General features: G+C 67.3%; 3 protein-coding genes across 3 annotated transcripts in view; 1 reads left to right on the top strand and 2 right to left on the bottom strand.

Moving 5' to 3' along the window:
- Positions 1-9,122, bottom strand: part of CHLRE_08g383702v5 (uncharacterized protein) — a 12,722-nt gene extending 3,600 nt beyond the window's left edge. The window contains exons 1-17 of the mRNA XM_043065324.1: positions 8,721-9,122; positions 7,949-8,391; positions 7,384-7,514; positions 6,983-7,050; positions 6,529-6,639; positions 6,046-6,137; positions 5,445-5,580; positions 4,745-4,911; positions 4,108-4,451; positions 3,813-3,868; positions 2,972-3,585; positions 2,306-2,543; positions 1,920-2,055; positions 1,607-1,677; positions 1,018-1,278; positions 572-673; positions 207-263 (exon numbers count right to left, since the gene is read on the bottom strand). Of these exons, the coding sequence (XP_042922325.1) occupies positions 207-263; positions 572-673; positions 1,018-1,278; positions 1,607-1,677; positions 1,920-2,055; positions 2,306-2,543; positions 2,972-3,585; positions 3,813-3,868; positions 4,108-4,451; positions 4,745-4,911; positions 5,445-5,580; positions 6,046-6,137; positions 6,529-6,639; positions 6,983-7,050; positions 7,384-7,514; positions 7,949-8,391; positions 8,721-8,999 (3,306 nt within the window). The 5' untranslated portion in view covers positions 9,000-9,122. The remainder of the gene's footprint in view (positions 1-206; positions 264-571; positions 674-1,017; positions 1,279-1,606; positions 1,678-1,919; positions 2,056-2,305; positions 2,544-2,971; positions 3,586-3,812; positions 3,869-4,107; positions 4,452-4,744; positions 4,912-5,444; positions 5,581-6,045; positions 6,138-6,528; positions 6,640-6,982; positions 7,051-7,383; positions 7,515-7,948; positions 8,392-8,720) is intronic.
- A 170-nt stretch (positions 9,123-9,292) lies between these two features.
- CHLRE_08g383650v5 (uncharacterized protein) lies at positions 9,293-15,528 on the top strand. The gene is made up of 12 exons (XM_043065323.1): positions 9,293-9,575; positions 9,788-9,870; positions 10,306-10,395; positions 10,596-10,708; positions 10,978-11,058; positions 11,302-11,407; positions 11,782-11,861; positions 12,202-12,481; positions 12,760-13,028; positions 13,216-13,611; positions 13,872-14,402; positions 14,669-15,528. Exons 1-12 carry the CDS (start codon positions 9,421-9,423, stop codon positions 15,179-15,181), a joined length of 2,697 nt encoding a protein of 898 aa, XP_042922324.1. The 5' UTR covers positions 9,293-9,420; the 3' UTR covers positions 15,182-15,528.
- A 116-nt stretch (positions 15,529-15,644) lies between these two features.
- The window catches only part of CHLRE_08g383600v5 (uncharacterized protein), a 9,448-nt gene continuing 1,881 nt past the window's right edge, over positions 15,645-23,211 (bottom strand). Inside the window, exons 4-12 of the mRNA XM_043065322.1 lie at positions 23,070-23,211; positions 22,504-22,932; positions 21,802-22,218; positions 21,216-21,650; positions 20,535-20,960; positions 19,926-20,354; positions 19,252-19,707; positions 17,344-18,986; positions 15,645-17,207 (exon numbers count right to left, since the gene is read on the bottom strand). The exon at positions 23,070-23,211 is cut by the window's right edge and continues 260 nt beyond it. Coding sequence (XP_042922323.1) covers positions 16,494-17,207; positions 17,344-18,986; positions 19,252-19,707; positions 19,926-20,354; positions 20,535-20,960; positions 21,216-21,650; positions 21,802-22,218; positions 22,504-22,932; positions 23,070-23,211 — 5,091 coding nt within the window. The 3' untranslated portion in view covers positions 15,645-16,493. The remainder of the gene's footprint in view (positions 17,208-17,343; positions 18,987-19,251; positions 19,708-19,925; positions 20,355-20,534; positions 20,961-21,215; positions 21,651-21,801; positions 22,219-22,503; positions 22,933-23,069) is intronic.

Below are 23,211 nucleotides of genomic sequence, written 5' to 3'. Positions count from 1 at the left end.
CCTCCCTCACCCGCTCTCTCCCCCTCCCCCTCCCTCCCACTGCCTCCCTCCTCCCTCACCCGCTCTCTCCCCCTCCCCCTCCCTCCCACTGCCTCCCTCCTCCCTCACCCGCTCTCTCCCCCTCCCCCTCCCTCCCCCTGCCTCCCTCCTCCCTCACCCGCTCTCTCCCCCTCCCCCTCCCTCCCCCTGCCTCCCTCATCTCTCACCCTCACGAACACGGAGCCCGCGGCGGACAGCGGCAGCAGCGACTCCAGCGAGGCCACCTGGGGGCGTGTGAAGGGTGCGTGTGTTTGTGTGTGCGTGTGGAATGGCAGGGTAACACGATGTGGGTGGGGTTGCAAGGATGGAAAAGCTGCACTGGGGAGGGCACAAGGAGACCAATGAGTGGCGTCTGCTGTGGCGATCAGTAAACCCACAGCCGCACGTGCGGTGTGCAGTACATCAGGACAAGTGGCCGGACTGCGCCCCGCCTCACAGCCGCTCACCCCCTCACAGACGTGCCCACCCCGCCTGCAGCACGACCCCCTGCCCCCCCTGACCCCCCCCCCCTCCACCCCCTCCCCCAGCGCACCTCCTTGGCCAGCCGCACCGACCTCGGCCGCGGGTTGGCCGGCTCCCCCCGCGCGTTGGAGGCATAGTGGTGGTGGCGCGTCAGCCCCGGCACCGCGTCCATCTGGGTGTGTGTGTGTTTGGGGTGGGTGGGGGAGGGGGTTGCAAGGATGCTTGGAAACGCGGTACAGGGGTGGGTGGGTGGGATTTCGGGGCGTGTGTGGGATCACACAGCCAGGCACAGTGGTACGGGGCGTGATGTGCGCGTTGGTTGGCTGGCTGGTTGGCGTGTTAGTGATGTACGGGTGTGGGTGCGGACATGATGGAAGGGGATGAAAGCGGGAGCCCACCACTGTTGCCACTGCCATTGCCGCCCCTCATGCACGGCCATTGTGCATTCCCCCCTTTTGCATTGGGTTCGGTCCAGTTTGGGGCTGGTATCTACAACCCCCCCCCCCCGGCCCCCACCTGCAGCGGCTTCAGTGCTGACACATACGCCGCATTCGCCGCCGCGTTGGCGTCCGCCGCTGACGTGCTCGCACCGGCACCGCTCGCCGCCCGCTCCGCGTCGCCCGCCGCCGCCGCCGCCGCGTCGTCGCCCGCCGCCGCTCCTGCTGCTCCTGCCCCTGCCCCTGCCCCTGCTCCTGCTCCTGGCCCTGCCCCTGCTCCTGGCCCTGCTGGTGCTGGGGGCGGTGCGGCCGGGGCGTGGCGTTCCACGTACTTGGCGACCTGTGCGCGCGCGGCAATGAGCCCATGAGCGCAGGAGCCAATCAATGAGCCGCCTGAGCAAAGCGGCGCAGCTGGGAGCAATGCGGTCCGGCTGGGAAATATTGGTCGACACGTTGCGTCGAATGCATGGAGAAGAGCGACCCCGTGCACACACATAGTACAAGTCCCGCCTTCCCTCACCCTCCCCCCCGATGATTGGTTCAACGTTAAACCCCCTTCCCTCATCCTCCCACCCGCATTCTCCCCCTCCCCCTCACCCTCTCCCACCCCCACCCCCACCACCACACACAAATTCCGTCTCCCCCCCCCCCCACACACACTGCCCCACCGCCAGTATGGTGTGCGCCATGTGCTGTGTGGCCTCGGCCTCCTTGGCGGCCTTCTCAGCAGCCAGCGCCGCTACAGGGGCGGGGGGGTGGGGGAGCAGTTCATGTGGAGAAGGGAGTGCGTAAAATCACAAGTATGAAGTGCCGACGTCCGGGGGAAGGGGGCAGCAGCAGAGAACCAGGAGCAGGCCGGGGCGTGGGTAACAGCACTTCGATTTCCATGCCAGCAGCAGACCCCCTCCCAGCCTGCCCAGCCTCCCCCAGCCTCCTCCAACCGCCCCGACCACCCAAGCCCCCACGCCCGCAACCACGCACCGCGGTCAAGCGACCTCAAGAAGGAAGTGCCGCCGCCGCCGGCGGCGGCGGCAGTGGCGGTGGCGGCGCCTGGGGCGGCGGTGACGGCGGGCACCGAGCCCGACGCCACCGAGCCGGGCGCCGTGGGCTTCAGCACCTGTGGCAGGAATTCAGTGGTGGCGGTGGTGATGGCGTGTGGTGATGGTGATGGCGGCGATATGGAGATGCCAATGAAACGAGGAAGTAGAGAGTGGCAGAGAGCGAGGAGGAGGTGTGGGCTCCATGCATGACACCCACTCTATTTTCTCCCAATTGCGTGGATGGCTACGCCCGCTCCTCGTGTCTCTGGTTTCTCCGTGCTACCGTAGGATACGGGCAACCCCCCCTCCCTACGTCGTCCTACTCACGTTGAGGTACAGCCGTGCCGCCGTGCGCAGACCCGACCCGAACAGCGCCGCCACCGTGCCCTCCGCGGCAGTAGCAGCAGCAGCGGCAGTAGCAGCGGCGTCGCCGCCCGCTGCTGCTGCTGCTACAGCCGCCGCCGCCGCCATGGCCTCGGGCGTGGCCGGCTCTCGCAGTAGCTGCACCAGCCCGGGGCGGCACAGCTGTAGCACCAGGTCCAGTAGCGCGGTGTAGTAGTGCGTGCTGCGTGTTTGGGGGGGGGCGTGTGTGTGTGATTGTGTGTGTATGTGTATGTGTATGTGTGTGTATGTGGGAGGCAGGTAGGGAGGCGGGAGTGGAAGAGGGGGTTGCGTGCACATGCCCACGAAATAGGGGGAGGGGTTGGGAGGTTCTCCTAGACGGCCCCAGGGGGTTGCCCTAGGCACTACAAAGGGGAGGAACGAAACGGCCATCTACCCCACGCCACATCGCCGCACCCCACCCACCCACCCATTATTCCATCTTCCACGCACCCCGCCCATCCGTGCATACCTCCCAACTTTCCCCGCCCCCCTGCGCCTTCACTCTTCAAGTGACCAAGCATATAACCACCCCTCGCCCACCCCGCACCCCCCCAAACCCCACCCCCCTACCCCCCACCGGCCGACCCACCCACCCACCCCGGCACCCACCGGCCGCCCATGTCTGTGAATGACGCCATGCGCAGCTCGCGCACCACGTACGGCAGCAGGCAGCTGGAGGCCAGCACCGCCGCACAGCCCGACTCGCCCAGCCGGGGGGAGCAGGAGGAAGAGGAAGAGGGGGAAGAGCAGGAGGAGGGCGGCTCGCCGGCAGGGGCGGCCGCGGAGGCGGAGGCGGCGGCGCCCGCCGACGTGCCGGCGGCGGCGCCCTCCACGCCCTCCATTGCAACGGGGCCATTGGCGGCGGCGGCCCCCTCCTCCTCAGCCTTGCCCTCCTGCTCCTTGTCCGGCTGCTGCCCCTTGGCCTGCCCTCGCCGGCTGCTGCTGCCGCCGCGCCGCCCGCCGCCCCCGCCGCCGGCAGCCGCCGCCTTCTTGCCGCGACCCCGCTTCTGCTTCCCGCCCTCCTCCTCGCCCTCCTCCTCTGCGTCCGCCTCTCCGGCCGCCCGCTTTTGCTGCTGCTGCCCCTGCGTTTCCTCTGCCGCCTGCTGATGCTGCTGCCTCTGCTTCTCCTCTGCCGCCTCCGCCTCCTCCGCCTCCTCGGCGGTGGGTCGCGGCCCCAGCTCCGCCACCAGGTCATCCCGCATCACATCCAGCAACAGCCGGATCTGTGTTGGCAAGAGAGAGAGAGAGAGTGTGTGTGTGTGTGTGTGCACGTGTTGTTGGCAAGTGCGCGTGTTGCATGTGTGTTGCATGTTTGTGGAAGGGTGGTGAAGTGGTGCACAAGGTGCGTACCGTAAGAAACGCTTAAGGGGGAAGCATACACACAAGCATACACACAACAACACACGCACACACAGCTCACATGCACACATACACGCACACACAAACGCACCTCCTCGTCACGTGCGCGCTGTGCCGCCTCGGTGGCCTTGGCGTCCCACAGCTCGCCTGGGCCCGGAGGAGGGGGAGGAGGGAAGAAGGAGGGAAGAGGGAGGAGGGGGCGGAGCGAGGAGGGAGGGGGAGGAGGGGTTGTAGATAGGGGAGGAGGAGGGAGGAGGAATGGAGCGGTTGTTGTGGATGCCAATCTTGCTGTAATCTCGCCGGTGAGAGCCGACCTACAGAGCCACCCTAATGGAGCGGCACGCGCCGTACAAGTGCCCTCTCACGCCCCCCCCCCCCAAACCCACCTGTGCGGTTGTGGCCGCTGCCATAGCCGGTGCCGCGAGCCCACACCACCTCCCGCCCGCCGCCGCGCCCGCCGCCGCCGCCACCGCCACCTCCCGCCGCCGCCCCTGCCGCTGCTGCGCCTGCCGCCCCTGCCGCCACGCCCGCGGCCGCGCCCGTCTCCCCTGTCGCTCCAGCTGCTGCTCCCGCTGTTGCCGCCGCACCGCCGCCTCCGCCGCCTGCCGCCGCCGCCTCCTTGCGCCCCCTCTTCTTGCCTGCGGCCTCTGCGGCGGCGGCGGCGGGCCCCCCACCCGAGCCCTGCAGCGCTTGCAGTCGGGCCGAGTCCTTGTCGTAGTTGTCACGTGCGCTGCAAAAGACGTGGAGGGGCCAGGGGGGCAATGATTGTTTCAAATGTCCAACAAACACACAACGATAACAAAACACACTCAGTCACAATTACGATGACACGCGCGTGGGACGTTGCATAGTTATGAAGGAGGCGGGATGCACACGTTAAGGCCCACACCCACACCCACACACCCTCCTTCACACACGCTCCCCACCCACACCTTCCTCTCCACACACCCTCCTCCCCACCCACCCACCCTCCTCCCCACCCTCCTCCCCATCCACTCCCTCCCCACAGGCCCGCGCACTCACGCGTACAGCTCCGCCACCTCCGCACTGGCCGCCACGCAGCGCGGCGCCAGCCCCGTCAGCGCCTCCAGCCGCGCCAGCGAGCGCTCCAGCGGCGTGTAGGTGCCGGCGGCGGCGCCGTGGCGGCGGATGTCGTTGGCGGGGTTGTCAAGGTCCACACGCGCGTGGGCCTTGAGGGGGCAGGAGGAAAGATGGGGGGTTGTTAAGTACCAGCCCAAACTAAACCAAAACCAAGAACCGGAGGGGGTGCAAAGATGGTTTGAAAAAGCCGTACAGGATGCACTGAAGGCTGTTGACAATGTCGTTGCCGAATGAGCGGCCAAGAGATGGTACAGAGGAGTGTAGCGAGGTAGACAGCAGGCGTATGGGCGCGAGGAGGGTTCAATGCCCGAGCCTGCGTGGCATTCCTCCCTAACCTCGCTGTCTACGCGGGTCGCCCCCGCCTTCTCCCCCACGAGCGCTGGTCAGAGTTACGGGTGTAGACTTCGTCTTCCCATACGCGTCCGTGCGTCCCTTGTTGCTTACTGGTTAGCGCGCATGCAATAACAACCCGCCCTCTCCTCCCTCCCGCCCTCTCCCCCCGACAAGCTCGCAGTGCAGTGCAGCCCAGCGCACCCTCAATGAAACACCCCAACCCACCCGAGTACCCCACCCCAGCCCCTCCCCTCCCCTCGGCCCGCCGCCTCCTCCGCCCCCGCCGCACCTCCAGGAATGCCTTGACCTGCCTCACGGTGTCCATGGCGGGCCGCCAGGGGTCCCAGTTCTCCAGCGCCAGCATGGGGTGGCCCGCCACCGCGCCCAGCAGCGGGCCCGCCAGGTGAGGCCACACCACCTCCACACTGCGGGGGGGGGGAGGCGTGGGCGCATGGAGGGAAGGGTGGGGGTGCGTGTGTGTGTGTGTGTGTGTGTGTGTGTGTGTGTGTGTGTGTGTGTGTGTGTGTGTGTGTGTGTGTGTGTGTGTGTGTGTGTGTGTGTGTGTGTGTGTGTGTGTGTGTGTGTGTGTGTGTGTGTGTGTGTGTGTGGAGTTACATTCATGATCATTTAAGAAGTGAAGGCGTAGGCAGGTACAGTAGCGCATGGTAGACGCGTTATTACCGATGTCCGTGAAGTCCAGCGGCCAGCTCCAGCGCGTAGACCCGCAGAAGGCTGCTGCTGCTGCTCTCCCATTTTGTCCTAAAACTACGCTAAGTAGGTTGATCGTATCGTCTCGTAGTAACGTCATTAAAGCGATCACGTATAGCTCGGTAGCGCTCGGATGCGTATTACTCGCTAACGACCCCCGCCAACCCCGCCCTCCCCCCCACCTGGGCGGGAAGAAGGGGTGCAGGCCGCGCATGAACTTGAGCCGCAGCCGCACAGTGGAGTAGCAGTAGCGCCGAGACACCTCACGCAGGTCCTGTGTGTGTGTGTGTGGGGGGGGGGGGGGGTTACATTCATGATTAATTAAGAAGGGAAGGCGTAGGGGGGGCAGAGGGGGAGGAGGAGGGGGAGGACGGGTGAGGAGGAGGGGAGGAGAGGGCGGAGCGTTGAGGGGTGAGGAGGAGAAGGGGCGGGTACGGCATGACTAGTGAGGCGACGGCGGTGCTGGGCTGGCGCTTCACATGCGCACGCGCCCTCGTCTAGGCCTTGCCCACCCAAGCAGAGACCGTGACACACACAACAGCCCCCTCCTTTCCTCCTGCCCCTGACCCCACTCCCACCCCTCTTCACCCTCTTCATCCCCCCCCCAAAACCCCCAACCCACCCACCCCCAACCCACACGCACCCCCCCAAGCCCCGCTCCCCACCCGCGCCAGTCCTCCGCCCTCCTTGAAGCTGCCCAGGTCCACCACCCAGTGGTACACGTCGTCGCCGCCCGTCTCCACGGAGCAGTCGGGGTGCCGCCCGCGCAGGCAGTCCTGGGGGGGAGGGGGAGGGAGGGGAGGGGGAGAGGAGGGGAGGGGGGATTGCAAAGATTGGTGCAGAGACTTGTAGCGAAGTAGGCAGCAGGCGTAGGGTAGGGGGAGGGAGGAGGGAGGCAGCGTGTGTGTATGCGTTCGTGCGTGCGCGGGCGAGGAGGCGGCTTGGAAACTGCCGTACAGGTTGCCGGGTGTGGGAGGTGCGGGCTGATGGGGGCGCCCGTAAAACCTGCAAGCTGTGGTAACGAGCGGGGGCCATCATGGACAGCAAAACCCTTCCCCCACAAACACAAACACACAGCGCCAACCCGCCCCACCCCACATCCCCTCCCACCCGCCCTACCTGCAGCTCCCTGCTCAGCATGGCGAACGCCTCGCGCGGGTTGAAGATCTGCCGCTGGGCAGCCACGCCTGCAAGAGGGAGGCGGGGGGAAGAGGGGGAGCAGAAGGGTGTGGGGAGAGGGAGGGGAGGGGTGAAGGTGCGGTTGCGGTTGGGCGTCTACTGCTGTGAGCTTGCAGCGAGAGCGAGAGAGGAGGGAAAGGACAATGTCTTCTGTGTTGGTGTGAGGGCGGGAGGGCGCCGCGGCGGCTTGTGACTGCCGCACTCAACTGCTGCACACACCCGCGGCACGATGCACGCCCAACCCAAACTCAACAAACCCAAACCCGACCCCAAACCAACCCAAACCCAAGCCGCCAGACCAGACCAGACCAGACCAGACCCCGCCGCGCCACCGCACGCACCGTGCTTGGACGACAGCACCGGCTTGTCCGGCTGCTGCTGCTGCTGCGCCGCCGGGAATGACCGGGCCGCCGCCGCCTCCGCTGCGGCCGCCGCCGCCGCCGCCTCCAGCGCCGCCTCATGCCGCTCCCACCTGCAGGGCAGGTGCCGGGGTGCCAGGGTGCCGGGGTGCGGGTGCGGGTGTCAGGGTGCGTGTGCGTGTCGGTGTGTGCGTCACCGTGCCTGCGTGACGGCGCCCCCGGGCCAACCCGTACGCCTGGGGAGCATGCGGCGCCGCAGCAGCCCTCCAACCCGCCCACTCCTCTCCGCTCCCTACTGCACCTGCCCGGTGCTCCTGTCCCGTCGCCACACCGCCCTTCACACCGCCCTTCACACCGCAACCAACACCGCAACCCACACTACCACCCACACCACCACCCACACTCGCACTCCCTCCATGGTGCTGGCTACCGTACACCAAACGTACCACGTACACATCAACACACGTACACGCCTGCTCCTCACCCCACCCCACCCCACCCCACCCTCCTCCCCCACCCCCCAACACCCACCCCCCCACGCACCCACCTGCCCACGCTCATGGAGCACAGGATGATCATGTCGCGCTCCTCATCATCCGAGCTGCCGCCGCCATCATCGTCGTCGGCGTCATCGTCCGCCTCCTCCTCCTCCCGGTCCTCCTCCTCCTGCTCATACGCGTAGCCATCGCTGCCGCCGCCGCCACCGCCCGCGCCATCATTCTCGTCGTCACTGCCACTGGGCACATTATCCCAATTGTCATCGTCGTCGTCGTCATCGCCGCCGCCTTTATCGGAGCGGCCGGCCGTGCCGCCGCCGTCCGAGCCAACCTCCATCCGGTCCGTGCCCGCGTCGCCGCCGTCTTCCTCCATGGCGGCGACGCCGCCGCCGGCGCCGGCAGAGCTGCGCCTGTTGCTGTTGCCGCCGGGGCGGGCGCCGCCGCCGCCGCCGGCGGCTCCGGGCGCGGGGTCACAGCCGAGGCGCTTGAGGACCTGCGGAGGTTGGGAGGCGCGCAGGTGTTGGCCCCGGGAGCGTGTTTGTGTGGTGTGAGGTATGAAAGAAGCTCACGCCAAATTATTGTCTCCATTTAAGCGCACGCATCCACTCCACCCATTCAACCCAAGCCGCGGGCCGCGGCGCCGGGTTGCCGGCCCACAGGCGCCCACGGCTACCGCGGCCGGTCTGGCACCCCTCCCCTGCACCGGCCACGTGCCGCCGGCGCGCGCGCGCCCCCGCCCCGCTACGAGCCCTCAAGAGCCCCCTGTTGCGCCCCTCTTGCCCCCGAGCGACCGCCGAGAGCGCGTCATGGCCGCACACACACCTCGGCGACCACGGCGCGCAGCTCGCCGCGGTCCTGGAAACGCTCGCTCAGCGGCGCGAGCGCGTCGGGGCCGAAAACCAGGGCTCCGCACTGCGGGTAGGCCTCAATCTCCGTGAAGCAGATGTTTACCGACACAGGCGCCGCGCCTTTCCGCGTGACGACGCTGAAGCCGACGCCTCCCTCCTCGAGGGAAAGCCCCTGCACCGGGCTGGCATCGCCGAGGGCCGAGTACTCGACCCGCAGGCTCTCCAGCGCAGCCCGCAGGGCTGCGTTCACCATCTTTGCGGTTCCTGTTGATGCGCGCCGGCAGCTGGACGGTCAGCTGCACGGCGAACAACGGGATGTAGATGCTGCGTCTGCTTTGAGCGATTTGGCTATACTAGGTAGTACATCTAGGTAGATAATTGCGATTTGTGTTGGCGAGGCACACGCAGAGGAAGCGGGGCAGACAGGCACAGACAGGCGCAGAGAAGCAATCGAGCCCTGTCCTCCATCCCGGGCAAGCGCGGCGGAATTGGAGCCCAAGCAGTTTACTGTTGTTACTTATATCACACCTTTAATTACATAGTTTTGAAAGACGATACAACTCACTGGAGTGCAGAGCGCGCGAGATCGAAGTACAGCTTTGCCGGACCCTAGACCAAATTATGAATTAGCCGCAGTTATCACCTGTGACTTTCGTTAAGCCACAGCTGCCACAATGAGCGCGGACGGCCCGACGACCTCGGTGCCAGTGGCGCCGGGCTCGCGGCTGCACTTCAGCTGGGGCCTGGGCTCGGAGCTGCGACTGATGGACGTTCAGGACCCTAGCACTCAGGAGGGCGGAGAGGGTGGCCACGCCACGCAGCTGTCGTGGTGAGCAGCCGGCAACGGCCTTTGGCGGGCACGCTTGCCGCCCGCGACCCCCGGCGACCCCCGGTCGCGTACGCTTCATTACACGCCCGTATGCCCACTACGCGCCCTCACATCTTCCCAGCTCTGGTACTCTAACCGCACGCACACGCACGCGGTGTGGCGGTCAACACACAAACCACGAACACGCATCCTTTAACAACACACGCGCGCAGGGGCCAGGTGTCCGCCTCCAACCGCATCATCGCCTTCGGCACGGCGGAGCAGTACGCCGAGGTGCAGCGCAGCAGGCTGGCGGGTGAGAGGGGGCGGAGGGGAGGGAAGGGGGTGGGGAGAGGGAGAGGGAGAGGGAGAGGGGAGGCGGTCTGCAAGGGTTGCGCTCTCCAGACATCCAGACATTGTCGCCTCTGGAAAGGGCTGGCGGTCTGGCGGGGAAGGGGGTCGGGGGCCTGGCCGGCGCGTGTATGGGCACGTGGCGGGCACGAGGCAGTTGCAGCAGCTGCCGCAGGGGGGGGCGGGGGGGGGCAGCCGGGATGCCGCCCACCTCGGCATGGGCGCTGGGGCGCTGGCGACCGGCTACCCAATGTCTATTGGATTGCCGCCCAACCCTCCTAACCACCTCCCCAACCCCTGCAAAACACACACACACACACACACACACACACACACACACACACACACACACACACACACACACACACACACACACACACACACACACACACACACACAGGCACGCGGGACGACGCGCACCTGGCCCGTGTGGCCGCCTACGCGCGCGCCGTGCGCGAGAGGCTGCTCAGCCTGAGGGACGCAGGCGCAGGTGGGCCGTACGGGGGGTGGGGGTGGGGGGCGGGGGGTGGGGTTGGGCGGGCTGGGCCACGGCTCCAGGCGCGGTCGTACTGCTGCATCGTACACCTCATAGCTTGGGAGCTGCCGCAACCCCGTGAACGGCACCTCCCTTGTTGGCGCTGCGCCCACAACTGCTCCATGCGCTTGCGGCATGGCGGCGGCGACATGCAGGAGGCGGCGGCGAGGCGGAGGACGGCGGGCTATCGGCTCTGGAGGCGGCGCTGTGGCAGCTGCTGGAGCTGTTCTTCGTGGACGCCCCGCGCAACGACGGCAACCTGGGGGAGGTGAGGGATGCAGGAGGGGGCACGGAGGGGCGGGGGGATGCAAGGGGGGCAGGGGCACGGGGGAGGCGAGGGGGTAGGAGGGCAGGGGGGATGCAGGGGGTCTCCCTCAAGGAGAGCGGGGGCAGTCAGGGGGGGGGCTGGTGTGGAAACACACTGGGAGCCCCGGCAACCAGCCAGTTGCGTTGCGCCTGGTGCTGCAACCCGTGTGCAGACAACAGGGCCCATAACTTGCGCACTTGCACACACACACCACCGCCACCACCCCGCAGGATTTTGTGTCGTGGCTGGCAGTGCACGGCGACGCGCTGGCGGCGCTGACGGGGCAGCCCACACTGGGCGGCCGGCTGGAGGTGAGGGCGTGTGGGCGTGTGTTAAGAAACGAAACGAAAGAGCGCCCAACGACGGCGCCGGAGTTACTTACCCATTCAGATAGTCGTACTTACCCGCGAGAAGCCTGGAACGCCTCGGGTGGCCATTCGGCCTGACCCCGCGATGCACCCGGATGTATCCATGCTCCGCACGCTAAACAACCTGCTCCTCCTCCTCCCCCAACCCCCAACCCCCCGCCTCTTCCCCCCCCCCCCCGCCCTCAGGAGCTCAAGGCCGATGGCGCCGCCGCCGACGCCGCGCCCGACTACTGGCCGCTGCTGCGGCGGCTGGTGGCGCTGGGGCGGACCGGCCAGGCGCTGGAGCTGCTGGGTGGGTGGGGCTGGCTGGTAATGGGTGGGTGTGGGTGGGTGGGTGGGAGTGGGTGGGTGGGTGGGTGGGTGGGTGGGTGGGTGGGTGGGTGGGTGGGTGGGTGGGCGGTGCGGCATGCAGAGCGAGTGCGTGGGCTCTACGTGCCGCGGCTGAGAGGAGGTGTGTGTGTGCAGTGTTCGGCAGCACCTAGTGCCTGACACTGAGACCGAGAGGCGCCCCCACACCCCCGTGCCGCGGACCTCGCACCGTGGTCCATGGGTGTGTGTATGTGTGAACGCACGTGCGCGTGCTGTCGCCCCCAACCCACCCGCCTTCAGTCTGCACCCCACCCACCCACGCACCTGCCCTCCAACGCGCGCTGCCGCCCCCCGCAGACTGCCACGATGCCAAGCGGGCGGCTCTGGGCGGGGCCGCGGGCGCGGGGGCGCTTCAGCAGCCGGGGCTCAGGGCGCAGGTGAGCAGGGGCAGGAGGACAGTCGCAACAGTAGCAGCAGCAACAGCAGCAACAGCAGCAACAGTAGCCGAAGCCGCTGCCGCTGTAGCTAGGGGGTCGCAGGTTAATGGCGGGGGAATCGAAAGGATGGGGGTAGGGACTAGGGAGGGTGCCGCGTGTTTGCATCGGTCCCGCCCACCACTCGGGCCCTTCCGTAAGGCGTGGGACCTGATTGCCCAGCCACCCTACCCCTGCCCCTGCCCCGTACCACAATATGAATGTAACCCCCAACGCTGCGCCGTTTTCGAGATCGCCTTCACCTAAACTAGTCACGCCTGACCTCCCCCCGCCACTCCCCCAGCTGGAGCTGCTGGACTGCCTGCACGTGCTGCTCAAGCGCCTGCCCCGCCTCGCGCCCTCCTCCTCCTCCGGAGCCGCAGCAGCAGCCGGAGGCGCCGGACAGGGCCAGCCGCAGCAGCACCAGCACCAGCAGCACCGCCGGGACGCCGCCGCGCGCGCCTACGGCAGCCTGGCGGAGTTCGGCGCGGCCCGGGCGGTGTGGCGGCGCGAGGCGGGCGACATCGCGGCGGCGGAGCAGCTGTTCGCGGCGGCGGCGGCAGCCAGCAAGCGCACCGCGGAGGGTGAGCCCGCGGCCCCTGGCAGGAGTGGGATTGGGCTGGTGCCGCGTCTCCTTGGCGCCCTGTCATGCCGTGCCCGGGGCAGGGTTGTTGGCGTCCCCAGACGAAACCTGAAGCCAATGCACTCTTGCCTGGGCTCTCCGTCACACGCACATTCATTCGCCCCCTCTCTCACCCGGAATGTCCGTGGCCCCGCACCTCCGAAACCGGCCCCCGAACCCAGGTGGCTCGCCCCAACCCCCCTTCTTAAATGATCATGAGTGTAACCCCCCACTCCCCAGGCGTGCGCTCCGTGCTGGGCGTGCTGCTGGGCGAGCCCGCCGCCCTCCGCGCCGCCACCACCGACTGGCTGGAGGCGGCGGCGGCAGAGGTGGTGCACCGGGCCCCCGACGGCCTGGGCGCAGGCGGCGTGGGCGGCGGCGGCAGCAGCAACGGCGGCGGCGGCGTGGTGAGCGCCAACCAGCTGGGCGCGCTGCTGGCGGCGGCGCAGGCGGCTCGTGGCAGCGAGGGCGCCAGCGGGCTGCTGGACCTGCTGGCAGAGCTCCTGCAGGTGGGTGAGGAGGAAGGGAGCGGGCAGGAGCTGGGCATGAGAGACGATGCAAGGAATTGCCCGGGGAGGCGGCGTGGGGAACGGTTTGCAGAGAGGGAGCTGTTGTGAAGAGGGGGAGCTGGAAAATTGCTACCACAACCGCCGCCGCTGCCGCCGCCCCAACCACCACGGCCGCACACCAACACAGGCGCTGTGTGAGGCGGACGTGGCGGGCGTGGTGACCGTGCTGTCCAACTCGGGCGTGGCCTCCGCCTGGCTCATGGCGCACAGCCTGGAGCTCATCGCAGCATACGTCGCCGCAGGCGGCGCAGCCGCCGGAGGTGGCGGCAGCGCCGCAGGCGGCGCCATTGTGCCCGCCGGCGGCGGCGCCGCCGCGGCCGGGGGCGGCGGCGGCGGCGGGCTGCTGAGCCGGCGGCTGGTGGTGAGCGGGTGCGACCTGATGGAGTACTTCCGACTGGCCTGGGCGGAGAGTCTGCTGCCGGTGGGCGTGCTGGGCGGCGGCTGGGCGCTGGCGCTGGGCTACCTGGCCTGGTGCCCGACCCATGGGGCGGCGGCGGCGGAGGCGCTCATGGAGGCGCTGCCGGTGAGAGGGCGAGGGGGCAGCAGCGGGCAGAGTGATGGGCAGGGATAGATGGGCGATGGGTGCGCAAAGGGAACCGCCAAGGGATGAAGTGGGGTCTAAGGGAGGATTCGGGAGCCAAAAGGACTGAAATGGAGCTTCACATGACACCTGGTGGCTTTCAACCGCTTTAACCCAACTTTCATGCAAGTGCTCATGCACACACATGCACACAAACGTTTCCTGTTTTGTCTGGCAACTCCCTCAACGTCTTGCTCCTGCAGGTTGACAGCCGTGACACACGGGGGCTGGAGAAGACACTGGCCGCCTGCCGCCGGCTGGGGCTGGGGGCGGCTGCGGCTGTGCTATGCCGTGTGGCGGGCGTGGATGCACTGGGGCGCGGCATGCTGGGCGCGGGCGCGCAGTGGATGGTGCGCGCCTCAGACCCGCGCCGCACCGCGGCCGCCCTGGCGCTTGTGGGTGGCGCGGTTGAGGAGGCGCTGATTGCCCGCATGGTTGGTGGCGGGGCTGTGGCAGCAGGGGGTGCAGCCAGTGGCGGGTCAGCGGTGGCCTCGCTTGGCGGTGCCAGCTACCGAGCTGGGGCGCTGCAGCTTCCTGGGGGAGATGAGCTGGAGGCCCTGCTGGAGTGGCTGCCAGGAGGCAGCAGTGGCGGCGTGGCAGAGGATGCTGGGGAAGGAGGCGCCACAGGCAGCAGCACAGCAGGGAGCGGGGGCCGCGGGCTCGCTGCGTTCCTGGTGGACGTGCTGCGCCTGAGCCGTGCTATGGGTGCGCTGGGCGCAGCACGTGACAGCAACGTGAGTCATGATGGGCATGCGGGGGCTGGTACGCTGCGGTGTGCAGGGTGGGCAAGACCTGGGGCACAGGAGCGTGCTGTGTCAGGGCTGTTGTGCCAAATGCTCTTCGTGTGGCTTGTCTGAGACACCTGTTATGCCTGCAGGGCCTGGCTCTCCAGCCCCACAATGCTCTTATGCAACTGCTGGGACGCATGCGACCCTTGGTCATGTGTATGTTCTTCAAAGCTGTCGTCCGCTGCCTCCTGTCCCTTCCGTCTGCTTTGCAGGCACCGCCGGAGGACGCCCGGGTCACCGAGGCGCTGTCTGCTGGGCGTGCTGCGCTGCTGTCCATGGCACGGCGGCGCACGCCGCCCCGCCGCCTGTGCCTGCCCCTCCTCTTCTACTGCATCCCGCTGCTCGAGGCCACCGCCGGCGGCGGCCGCCTGCTGAGCTCCGCGGACATGCAAGACCTGCTCACGTGGGCCGGCGAGTGCGCCCGAGGTGGCGCGACGGCCCCGGGGGCCGCCTGGGCGGTGGGGCCGGACGGCGGGCTGGGCGGTGGGCCGGGGCCCAAGGGCCTGGGGGCGCTGGCGGCGGCGGCGGGTGTGCCGGAGCGCTACGCCAAGGACGTGCAGTTGGCGCTGGTGCGGGCGGTGGCGAGGTCGCATGTGATGGAGAACAGCGGGGGCGCGGGTGGGGCAGCGGCTGCAGGGGCGGGGGCGGGGACGGGGACGTTTGGGGCCTCCGGCCTGGTGGCGGGGGCCGCGGGGCGGCAGGTGGCGGTGGGCGGGCGGCTTTGAGGCTTTTCGGTGAGGCGGGCGTGTAGGCCGTGTGCGTGTGCTAAGTGCCAGGTGGGGATGCGGCCCCAGCAGCCCCAGTGGTGGCGGGCGCCTGCTTTGAGCACGCTCATGTTAGGTATGGGTGCGGTTAGGCCGTCAGGGGTTGCATTCACCCCGGGTGTGAACTCCCATGCACTCTTTGCGGGACTAGGCAAGTTACTGGTGGGTGGGGCATGACGAGATCGGTCGGGCTGACAACGGCTTGGCGCACTAGTGCTGCAGCCCGCAGCCGTAAGCTGTCGGAAGAGCCTGCACACCTTAAGGCGCCCGTTATTTAGGTGTCCGCCGCCCTGCCATCGCTGTCTAATGCTGCCTCCCCTTCTGCCCGCGGTCTCGCTGCACACGCATCCACATGAACAGCGAACGCGACGTGCCCGCGCACTCAAGCCCCCATTATAAGTGATAAGGCAGGGCAAGGCAGCACTGCAGCAGCGCTTTACAGCAGGGGTGCGCTATTTCAGGCCTGGGACTCCGCCCTCCACTAGTTCCCTACTTCCCTAGACCTATGTGGTGGTGTAATACAGCTCACTGACACACTTGACACACTTGCAAAACCTCGAAACGCTCCACCTTTACATACATGACCTGAACCCGCAGTACCGCACACCGCGGTCTGCTGAACACCCACTCCGAACAAACTGAACTGACTTGCATGTGCCCAAGAAGCGCGTGGCACATGCAGCGAAAGCAATTTAGCATTTGAGTGCAGCTGAGTGCACACGTCCAGCAGTAGACCACACACAACCCCTGACCACACAAGTAGACCAATACCAGTCATGAATACACACACATCCACGTGCCCCCATGACTTCCGCCGTTATTCAGCTAGCCATATGCTTATGCTTATTGGCTGATGGATGGGCAGGAGCAGTGCGTGGGCTTCGAGCGGCACTACTTCATTGGCGTCTAGGCCAGCAGAGATAGATGGCACCAGGCGCGCGTGTTGTTGGTTGTGCCCCTGAGGCTTATTCACAAACGCAGCCCTGGCCACTCATTCATTCAAACACACGCAGTCGCGCTCCAACGCCAATTGTAACCATTCCCTTCGAGCTGGCAAGTTCTGCAGACAGCCACGGACACGACGCACGGGACCATCTGGGCCCGGTCATGTATGGTAGCCGAGATAAGTAAAGTTGTACGTACCCGCCCCCAGCTGAAAGTGTACAAAAGTGCAACATTCGAGCAAGTGTTTTGCCGGCGCGGACGCGCGGTATCACATTGTGTTTGCCATGACGCCATTCACGCATACAGGGGCCCCGCTGCTAGCACCCGCCTAGGGCTGCTGCTGGCTTTGCTGCCTGTCGTCCAGGACTGCCTCTGCCGCGTCGCCCGACACCACCACCATGCGGGGTGGCGGCCGCCGAGTGGTCTCACCACGGCTGCGGCCGCTGCCGCCAGAGGGGCTGCGGCCTGAGGGCGCGCGACGCGGCGCTTGTGTGCCCCCGCCGGTGCCTGTGTCTGGGAGTGGGGATGGTGGGCTGGGTTGCGCCGGCGGCAATGGTGCGGGCGGCAGCGGCGACTCCCGCCGCGGCGGCTGCGGCAGGGGTTGCGCGGGCGGCAGGCGCGGTGGGGGCCGCGGCGGCGGTGAGGGCGGCGGCCTTCTAACTGACGGCGGGGGTGGCGGCGGTGAGGCGAAGGCGGATAGCAGGTTTGCCGGCGCGGTGGCGACAAGGCCGTCAATCTGTCGGATCAGGGAGTCCACTCTCTCCAGCGCCAGCCCGACCGCATCCATGGTGCTGCTGCTGACGGCGCCGGCGGCGGCGCTGGCGAGGCTGGTCAGCACCGCGCGCGTGCGTGTGGTGGTGGCGAGCAGCATGAGCAGGTCGGGTGTGGTCAGCGGCAGGCGGCCCTGCAGGTATCCCACCAGCTGCGCCGCCGCCAGCTCGGCGTTGTGCGCCACACTGGGGCTGGCCAGGGTGAGGTTGCCACCGGGGTCCGACACAAAGCCCGTCAGCACCAGACCCAGAGGACCCGTCACCGCGTTCACCTGCGCACGGGAATGAGCGTTGGGGCGTGAGAGTGGATTGTGATGGGATCGACAGGGCTTAGGCAGGCGGCGCGCATGGCGCTATCATGCCTAACTAGCCACACTCAACCCACGCAACGTGAGAATGCGCACGCACCTCAAAGCTCCCCAGTGGAATCTGCGGCCGATTGGCAGTACTGGCACCACTGCCACTGCCATTGCTACTGCCACTGCTGCCGCCACTGCCGCTTGCCTGCTGCAGCCGCCGCCTCTGCCCTCCCGACCCCACGCCCACAGCAGCCGCAGCAACGGCAGCAGTGCTGCTGCCTTCCTCCTCCGTGTAGAAGGCTGCGGGCATGAGGTCCGGACCCGCCACCACCAGACCACCACCGCCCGCCACGTACGACAGCAGACGCCGCTGGATGTACGGCTGCAGGTACAACGTGTCGTGCGTGCCAATGATGTACACCGAGCAGTTGTACGGCCGCGGCAACGGCAAAAGTACGGCATCGGATACGGCGTCTGTGGTCGTGCCGTTCGTGCCGTTCGCAAGCGCCGTGTCGTGTGGTAGGGGGCGGGCAAAGGCCCACAGAGGCACCTCAAGCCAACCACTGCTACTGCTGCTGTTGCTACTGCCATAATGTGTGTCAAAGACCCTGGGTGCTTGTGACACCACGTAGGCTGCGGCTGTAGCAAAGTCAGGCCGCGAGACGCACAGCACGCCCCCGCTGCTACTGCTGCTACTCCTGTTACGGCTGGCAGTAGCAGCCCACCGCACCACGTTCACGAGCAGCCGGTCCATCGCCGGGTCACTGGCGCCGTCGGTCATCACCCCAGTGCTACTGCCACTGCTGCAACAGCGTGTGACCATTTTCTCAGCGCCGAACACCGCCGCCCTGCCGCCGCCGTACCGTGTCGCCGCCGCCACCACCTGCTGCTGCGGGCTCAGCAGCAGCGCCAGACTGGGACCCAGCAGTGCAAGCGTCGTGGCGGGGTAGAGGTTGGGCAGCGTCTGCGGCACGTCTAACACCAACTCGGGATAGTCCTCAGCCGCTGACGTTGCAAACACACCGCCAGTGCTGTTTTGCAGGACCTCTGAAGATGGCAGCGGCGGCCGAGGCGGCGGCGGCGGCGCGGCGTCGAGGCTGCCACCGCCGCCATCCGCGCCAATTGCAGGCTGCGAGGGAGTCCGAGGTGTGGGAGTTGGCGGCGGCGGCGATGGCGGCCGCATGGGAAGCGGCTGCTCAGCCGCGGGCGGCGTCAGGGAGCAGATCGCAAACACGGCATCTGCGCCCGTGCACGCCGTGCTTGAGTTAGACCCCGCAATGCCCGTGGAGTTGAGCGGCGGCCCCCGGCACGAACCCAAGGACTCCTCCTCCCCGCTGCACTGCGCGTAGCGCAGCCACTGCGGCTGTAGCAGCCGCTGCTGCGCCGCGTCTGGCACATTCGGCGGCAGTAGCTGCTCGGGGGAGGGGGGCTGGAAGGCGGCGCCCCCCCAGTACCCGGCAGCCCGGCACGCCACGCGAGCGGTGGCGTTATTCCACCACGCCTGATCTGGGTAAGCACGGCTGCTGCACACGCCACCCCACACGCCCGCCCACTGCACCTCCACCCGCCCAAGGACCGTCGCTCCACCACCACCACTGCCACCGCCACCGCCACCGCCAGCGCCACCCCTTCCACCGCCATCTTTTCCAGCGCCACCGCCACCGCCACCACCTCCACCGGCACTGCCCCTGTAGCTCGTGTTGAGCTCCACGAGGCGCGTGGGCAGCGGCGGTGCCTTGGGAGGGAGGATGGCTGCATATAAACAGTACGGGGGATACGAGAGTGACGTCAGCAGGAGACGGCCGCGAGGCAGAACTCAACTGGGCAGGAACTCGTGCGGGAAGTGCCACAAGTGCAAACACACACACACACACACACAAACACACACGCAAACATGCATGCACACAAACACACACGCGCCAACCATGTCCAAGTTACCCAGACACCCGCCCACGCACGATAGCCTTTCACAGCCCGCCGCGTCCTTGTCACAGCCCCCCGCAATGCCCGCACTCACAGTCAAAGTTGAAGCACCGGACCCCGGCCGTGTCGGCTGCGCCACAGCCGCCCGCCGCCGCCTCGGCATCGCTGGCAAACAGCGTTCCCAGACACCAGACCAGATTCGTCTCATCCCCCGCGGGACAGCGCAGATCCGCAACCAGCGCTGGTCTGGTCGGATCCGATCCAAAGTACGAACCCCGGACCGCCTGGCCATACACCTGGCCGACACGCGCCTGCGCATCCGTGCTTGGACGGTAGTACTGCCGGCAAAAGAGCGTCGCCGCATCATCGGTCCAGCCCCGGTCGCACACGCTCACCCGCCGGCCGTTGGTGAAGCTCACCACCGCCTGCCCTTGCCGCAGCCCGTAACCGCCTGCCGCGGTGCTGTCGTTCAGGAGCACGGCGATCAGGAGCGGGTTGGCGGGCCGGGCGCCGGTGAGGTTGGCGGCGGCCAGGACTTGCGCGACCAGGCCTGCGTGTGCATGGCCGGGAAGAGAGAGAGAGTGTGTGTGTGTGTGTGTATATGTGACATGACACGATGACAATGTTGTTGGGTTGCTGCTGCACAAGGACAAGGGGGCGCACAGGCGTGTTTCGGACCTTGCAATTTGCAAGTGGGCATTGCAGACGGGCTGGATGGACGCGGCTAGAGGGTTGTGGCGGGAGCGGAGGCGATGCATGGAAACTCACGAGGCTGGCTGTAGCACGCCACGCTGACCGCATTGGCGGGGCCGCATGACGAGTACGTGCCGTTGATTGGCAGGCCGCGGCACGCCCCCAGGCCCGGCTCGCTGCCGTTGCATTGGACGTAGGTGATGAACTGGGGCTGGTCCGCGGGCGGTGGGTCCGGGAGTAGAGAAGATGTGTTGGTGCCAACCACAAAGGCGTGACCATCAGGGTACCCCAGCTGCCGGCACACGACCTGGGCGTGCGTGTCACGCCACCAGTTAGAAAATGTGGAACCCGGGCTGCTGCACACGCCGCCCCACACGCCGCCCCACTGCACCTCCAGCCGCCCCGCCGCCACCAGCCCGGCCCGGGCGGCAGCGTCCAGTGCGGTCTGGTTGCCGCTGCTGACCAGGCGCAGGGGCAGCGGCGGCGAGCCCGGCGGCGTCAGGTCTGTGGCAGCGAGGGCGGACAAGTGAGGCAAGATGCTCGGGATTTCGAGAGTCGGGAAGGAGAGATCCAAAGCGCGCAGAGCAATGCCGCCAGAAGTTGCCTGACTCGCAAGCACTAGTAGTATAGTACGAAAGCTCTTACGAGATAGAACGTCGATGCCAGTGCAAGCCCATGACTCACAGTCTTGCGCAAAGCAGCGCACGCCGGCGTTTGTGGTGTTGTCACAGCCCGCCGCCGCCGCCTCGGCACTGCTGTTGTAAACGGTGCCTAGACAGGCGCCAATGTTGGCCTCATCCCCCGCCGGGCACCGCAGGTCCGCAATCCACGCGGCGGCGCCGGCCGTACTGCCAAAGTACGAACCGCGGATCGACACTCCGTACGGCCAGCCGTACATGCCACTCGCTGTTACGTACCGGCAGGCCGAGGTGGCGGCGGCGTCGTCAAAGCCCCGGTCGCACAGGGCGACCAGCCGGCCGTCACGCAGGCGCAGCTCCGGCCGCCCCTGCGCCGCGCCGTAGTTGTTGGGCGGCGTGGAGCTGTTGCTCAGCTGCAGGGCCCCCAGGTAGGCGGCGACAGCGGGGCCCGGCAGCAGCTGTGGTTGGAGACCTGCATGTGTGCGCGGATAACAGGTGAGATACGGCAAACGGCAAACATCAGCCAAGAGTAGATCACGGAGCGGTGTTGACCCTTGTTCCCCTTGCGCCAGGATCCCTGAAGCGGACGGTCAAAGCGTAAATGTGGCGACATCAATCTGCACAGGCGGCGCGCCGCTGTATGTGCCCCAGTTGCTGCGCCATACATGCAACGCGTGTTGCATTCCCCAAGCTCGGGACGTCCCACGTCCGGCCACCCCGCACTCACGAGGCTGGCTGTAGCAGGCCACGTGAACGGCGAAGTCAGGGCTGTTGCAGGCGCCCGGTGGGGCCGAGCCGTTGATTGGCACGCCGCGGCACGCCCCCAGACCCGGCTCGCTGCCGTTGCATTGGGCGAAGGTGATGAACTGGGGCTGGTCCGCGGGCGGTGGGCCCGGGATCAGTGCATTGCGCGACCCCACCCGGTACGCGTGTCCATCCGCATACCCCAGCTGCCGGCACACCACCTGCGCATGCTGGTCAGCCCACCAATCCCATGTGCCGGTTCGTGTGGTGCTGCACACGCCGCCCCACACGCCGCCCCACTGCACCTCCAGCCGCCCCGCCGCCACCAGCCCGGCCCGGGCGGCGGCGTCCAGTGCGGTCTGGTTGCCGCTGCTGACCAGGCGCAGGGGCAGCGGCGGCGAGCCCGGCGGCGTCAGGTCTGCAGCGGTGGGGACACATGGTGTGAGAGCAGAAGATAGGAAGCAAGTCATGGTACGAAATGTTACGACTGCCAAGCTGCATGAGCGGCCCCTACGATGGAACGGCGTCACGCAACCCCTGAAACGCCATGCTGTAAACCCATGACTCACAGTCGTATACAAAGCAGCGCACGCCTGCCACTGTGGTGTTGTCGCAGCCCGTCGCCGCCGCCTCAGCACTGCTGTTGTAAACGGTGCCCAGACAGTACCCCATGTTGGTTTCATCTCCCGCCGGGCACCGCACATCCGCTACCCATGTAGTGGCGGCGGCCGTACTGCCAAAGTACGAACCTCGGATCGACAATCCATACTGCAGCCGGCCTCGGGAACCCCCGTACGACATCTGCCGACAGAATACGGTTGCGGCTGCGTCATCCCAACCCCGGTCACACACGGCAACCGGGGGCCGATTGTACTGAACTAACAACTCGCCCCGGCCCTGAGTCTCGCCGTAACCCAACCCCGGAACACTGTTGTTCGGCAGCTGTACAGACAGTCCCGACTCCTGACCCATCAGCACCAGCAGTCCTGCAATGGGAATGGCACATGGGTGCAACGCAGGCATCGATCAGAGACGGGCAAGTGAATGACTAGCGGCCAAATGCCTGCTGTACGTTCTGGCCACGGTTTTGTTGTTGCCCATGCGTACAAATCTCGTGCACTCTTGTGTTCCGGTATTGTAACAAGACGAACTTGTAGTCCTCCCACACACGCCATTGCATGCACACTCGCTTCTGCCAGCTCCGGCACATGGCCAAGAGTCAACGGCCAACTGCCCACAGCAGGCATGCCAGCGGGCTAGCCCCCACTTACGCGGTTGGCTGTAGCACGCCACCTGAACAGCCAGGTCTGGACCACACGTGGACGACGTGCCGTTGGTTGCCCTGCCGCGGCACGCCCCCAGCCCCGGCTCCGTGCCGTTGCATTGCAGGTAGTTAATGAACTGGGGCTGGTCCGCAGGCGCCGAGGCTGGTAGCAGCGGGTTTACGGTTCCAACCGTGTACGCGTGCCCATCCGCCGGGTAACCGAGCTGCCGGCACACCACCTGGGCGTGCTGGTCACGCCACCAGTTCCACTGCCCGTAGTTGTTGCTGCTGCACACGCCGCCCCACACGCCGCCCCACTGCACCTCCACCCGCCCCGCCGCCACCAGCCCGGCCCGGGCGGCGGCGTCCAGTGCGGTCTGGTTGCCGCTGCTGACCAGGCGCAGGGGCAGCGGCGGCGAGCCCGGCGGCGTCAGGTCTGTGGCGTGGTCAGGACCGAAGTGTGAGGACCACCCACACCGCACAAGCGGCCCCGGGGCAAACCAAGAACACGCACCGGCGCACACAACCCCGGGCGCGGAACACGCGACCGCATTGACCCCTGCCCCCACTCACAGTCGTATGCAAAGCAGCGCACGCCCGCCACTGTGGTGTTGTCACAGCCCGCCGCCGCCGCCTCGGCAGCGGTGCCGTAGGCAGTGCCTAAGCAGGACCCAATGTTGGTTTCATCGCCCGCCGGGCACCGCAGGCCGGTCAC

This window comes from Chlamydomonas reinhardtii, chromosome 8 (genome assembly GCF_000002595.2).
Source record: "Chlamydomonas reinhardtii strain CC-503 cw92 mt+ chromosome 8, whole genome shotgun sequence".
NCBI classification, from domain to species: Eukaryota; Viridiplantae; Chlorophyta; class Chlorophyceae; order Chlamydomonadales; family Chlamydomonadaceae; genus Chlamydomonas; species Chlamydomonas reinhardtii.
This window is presented reverse-complemented; position numbering and strand designations above follow the sequence as displayed.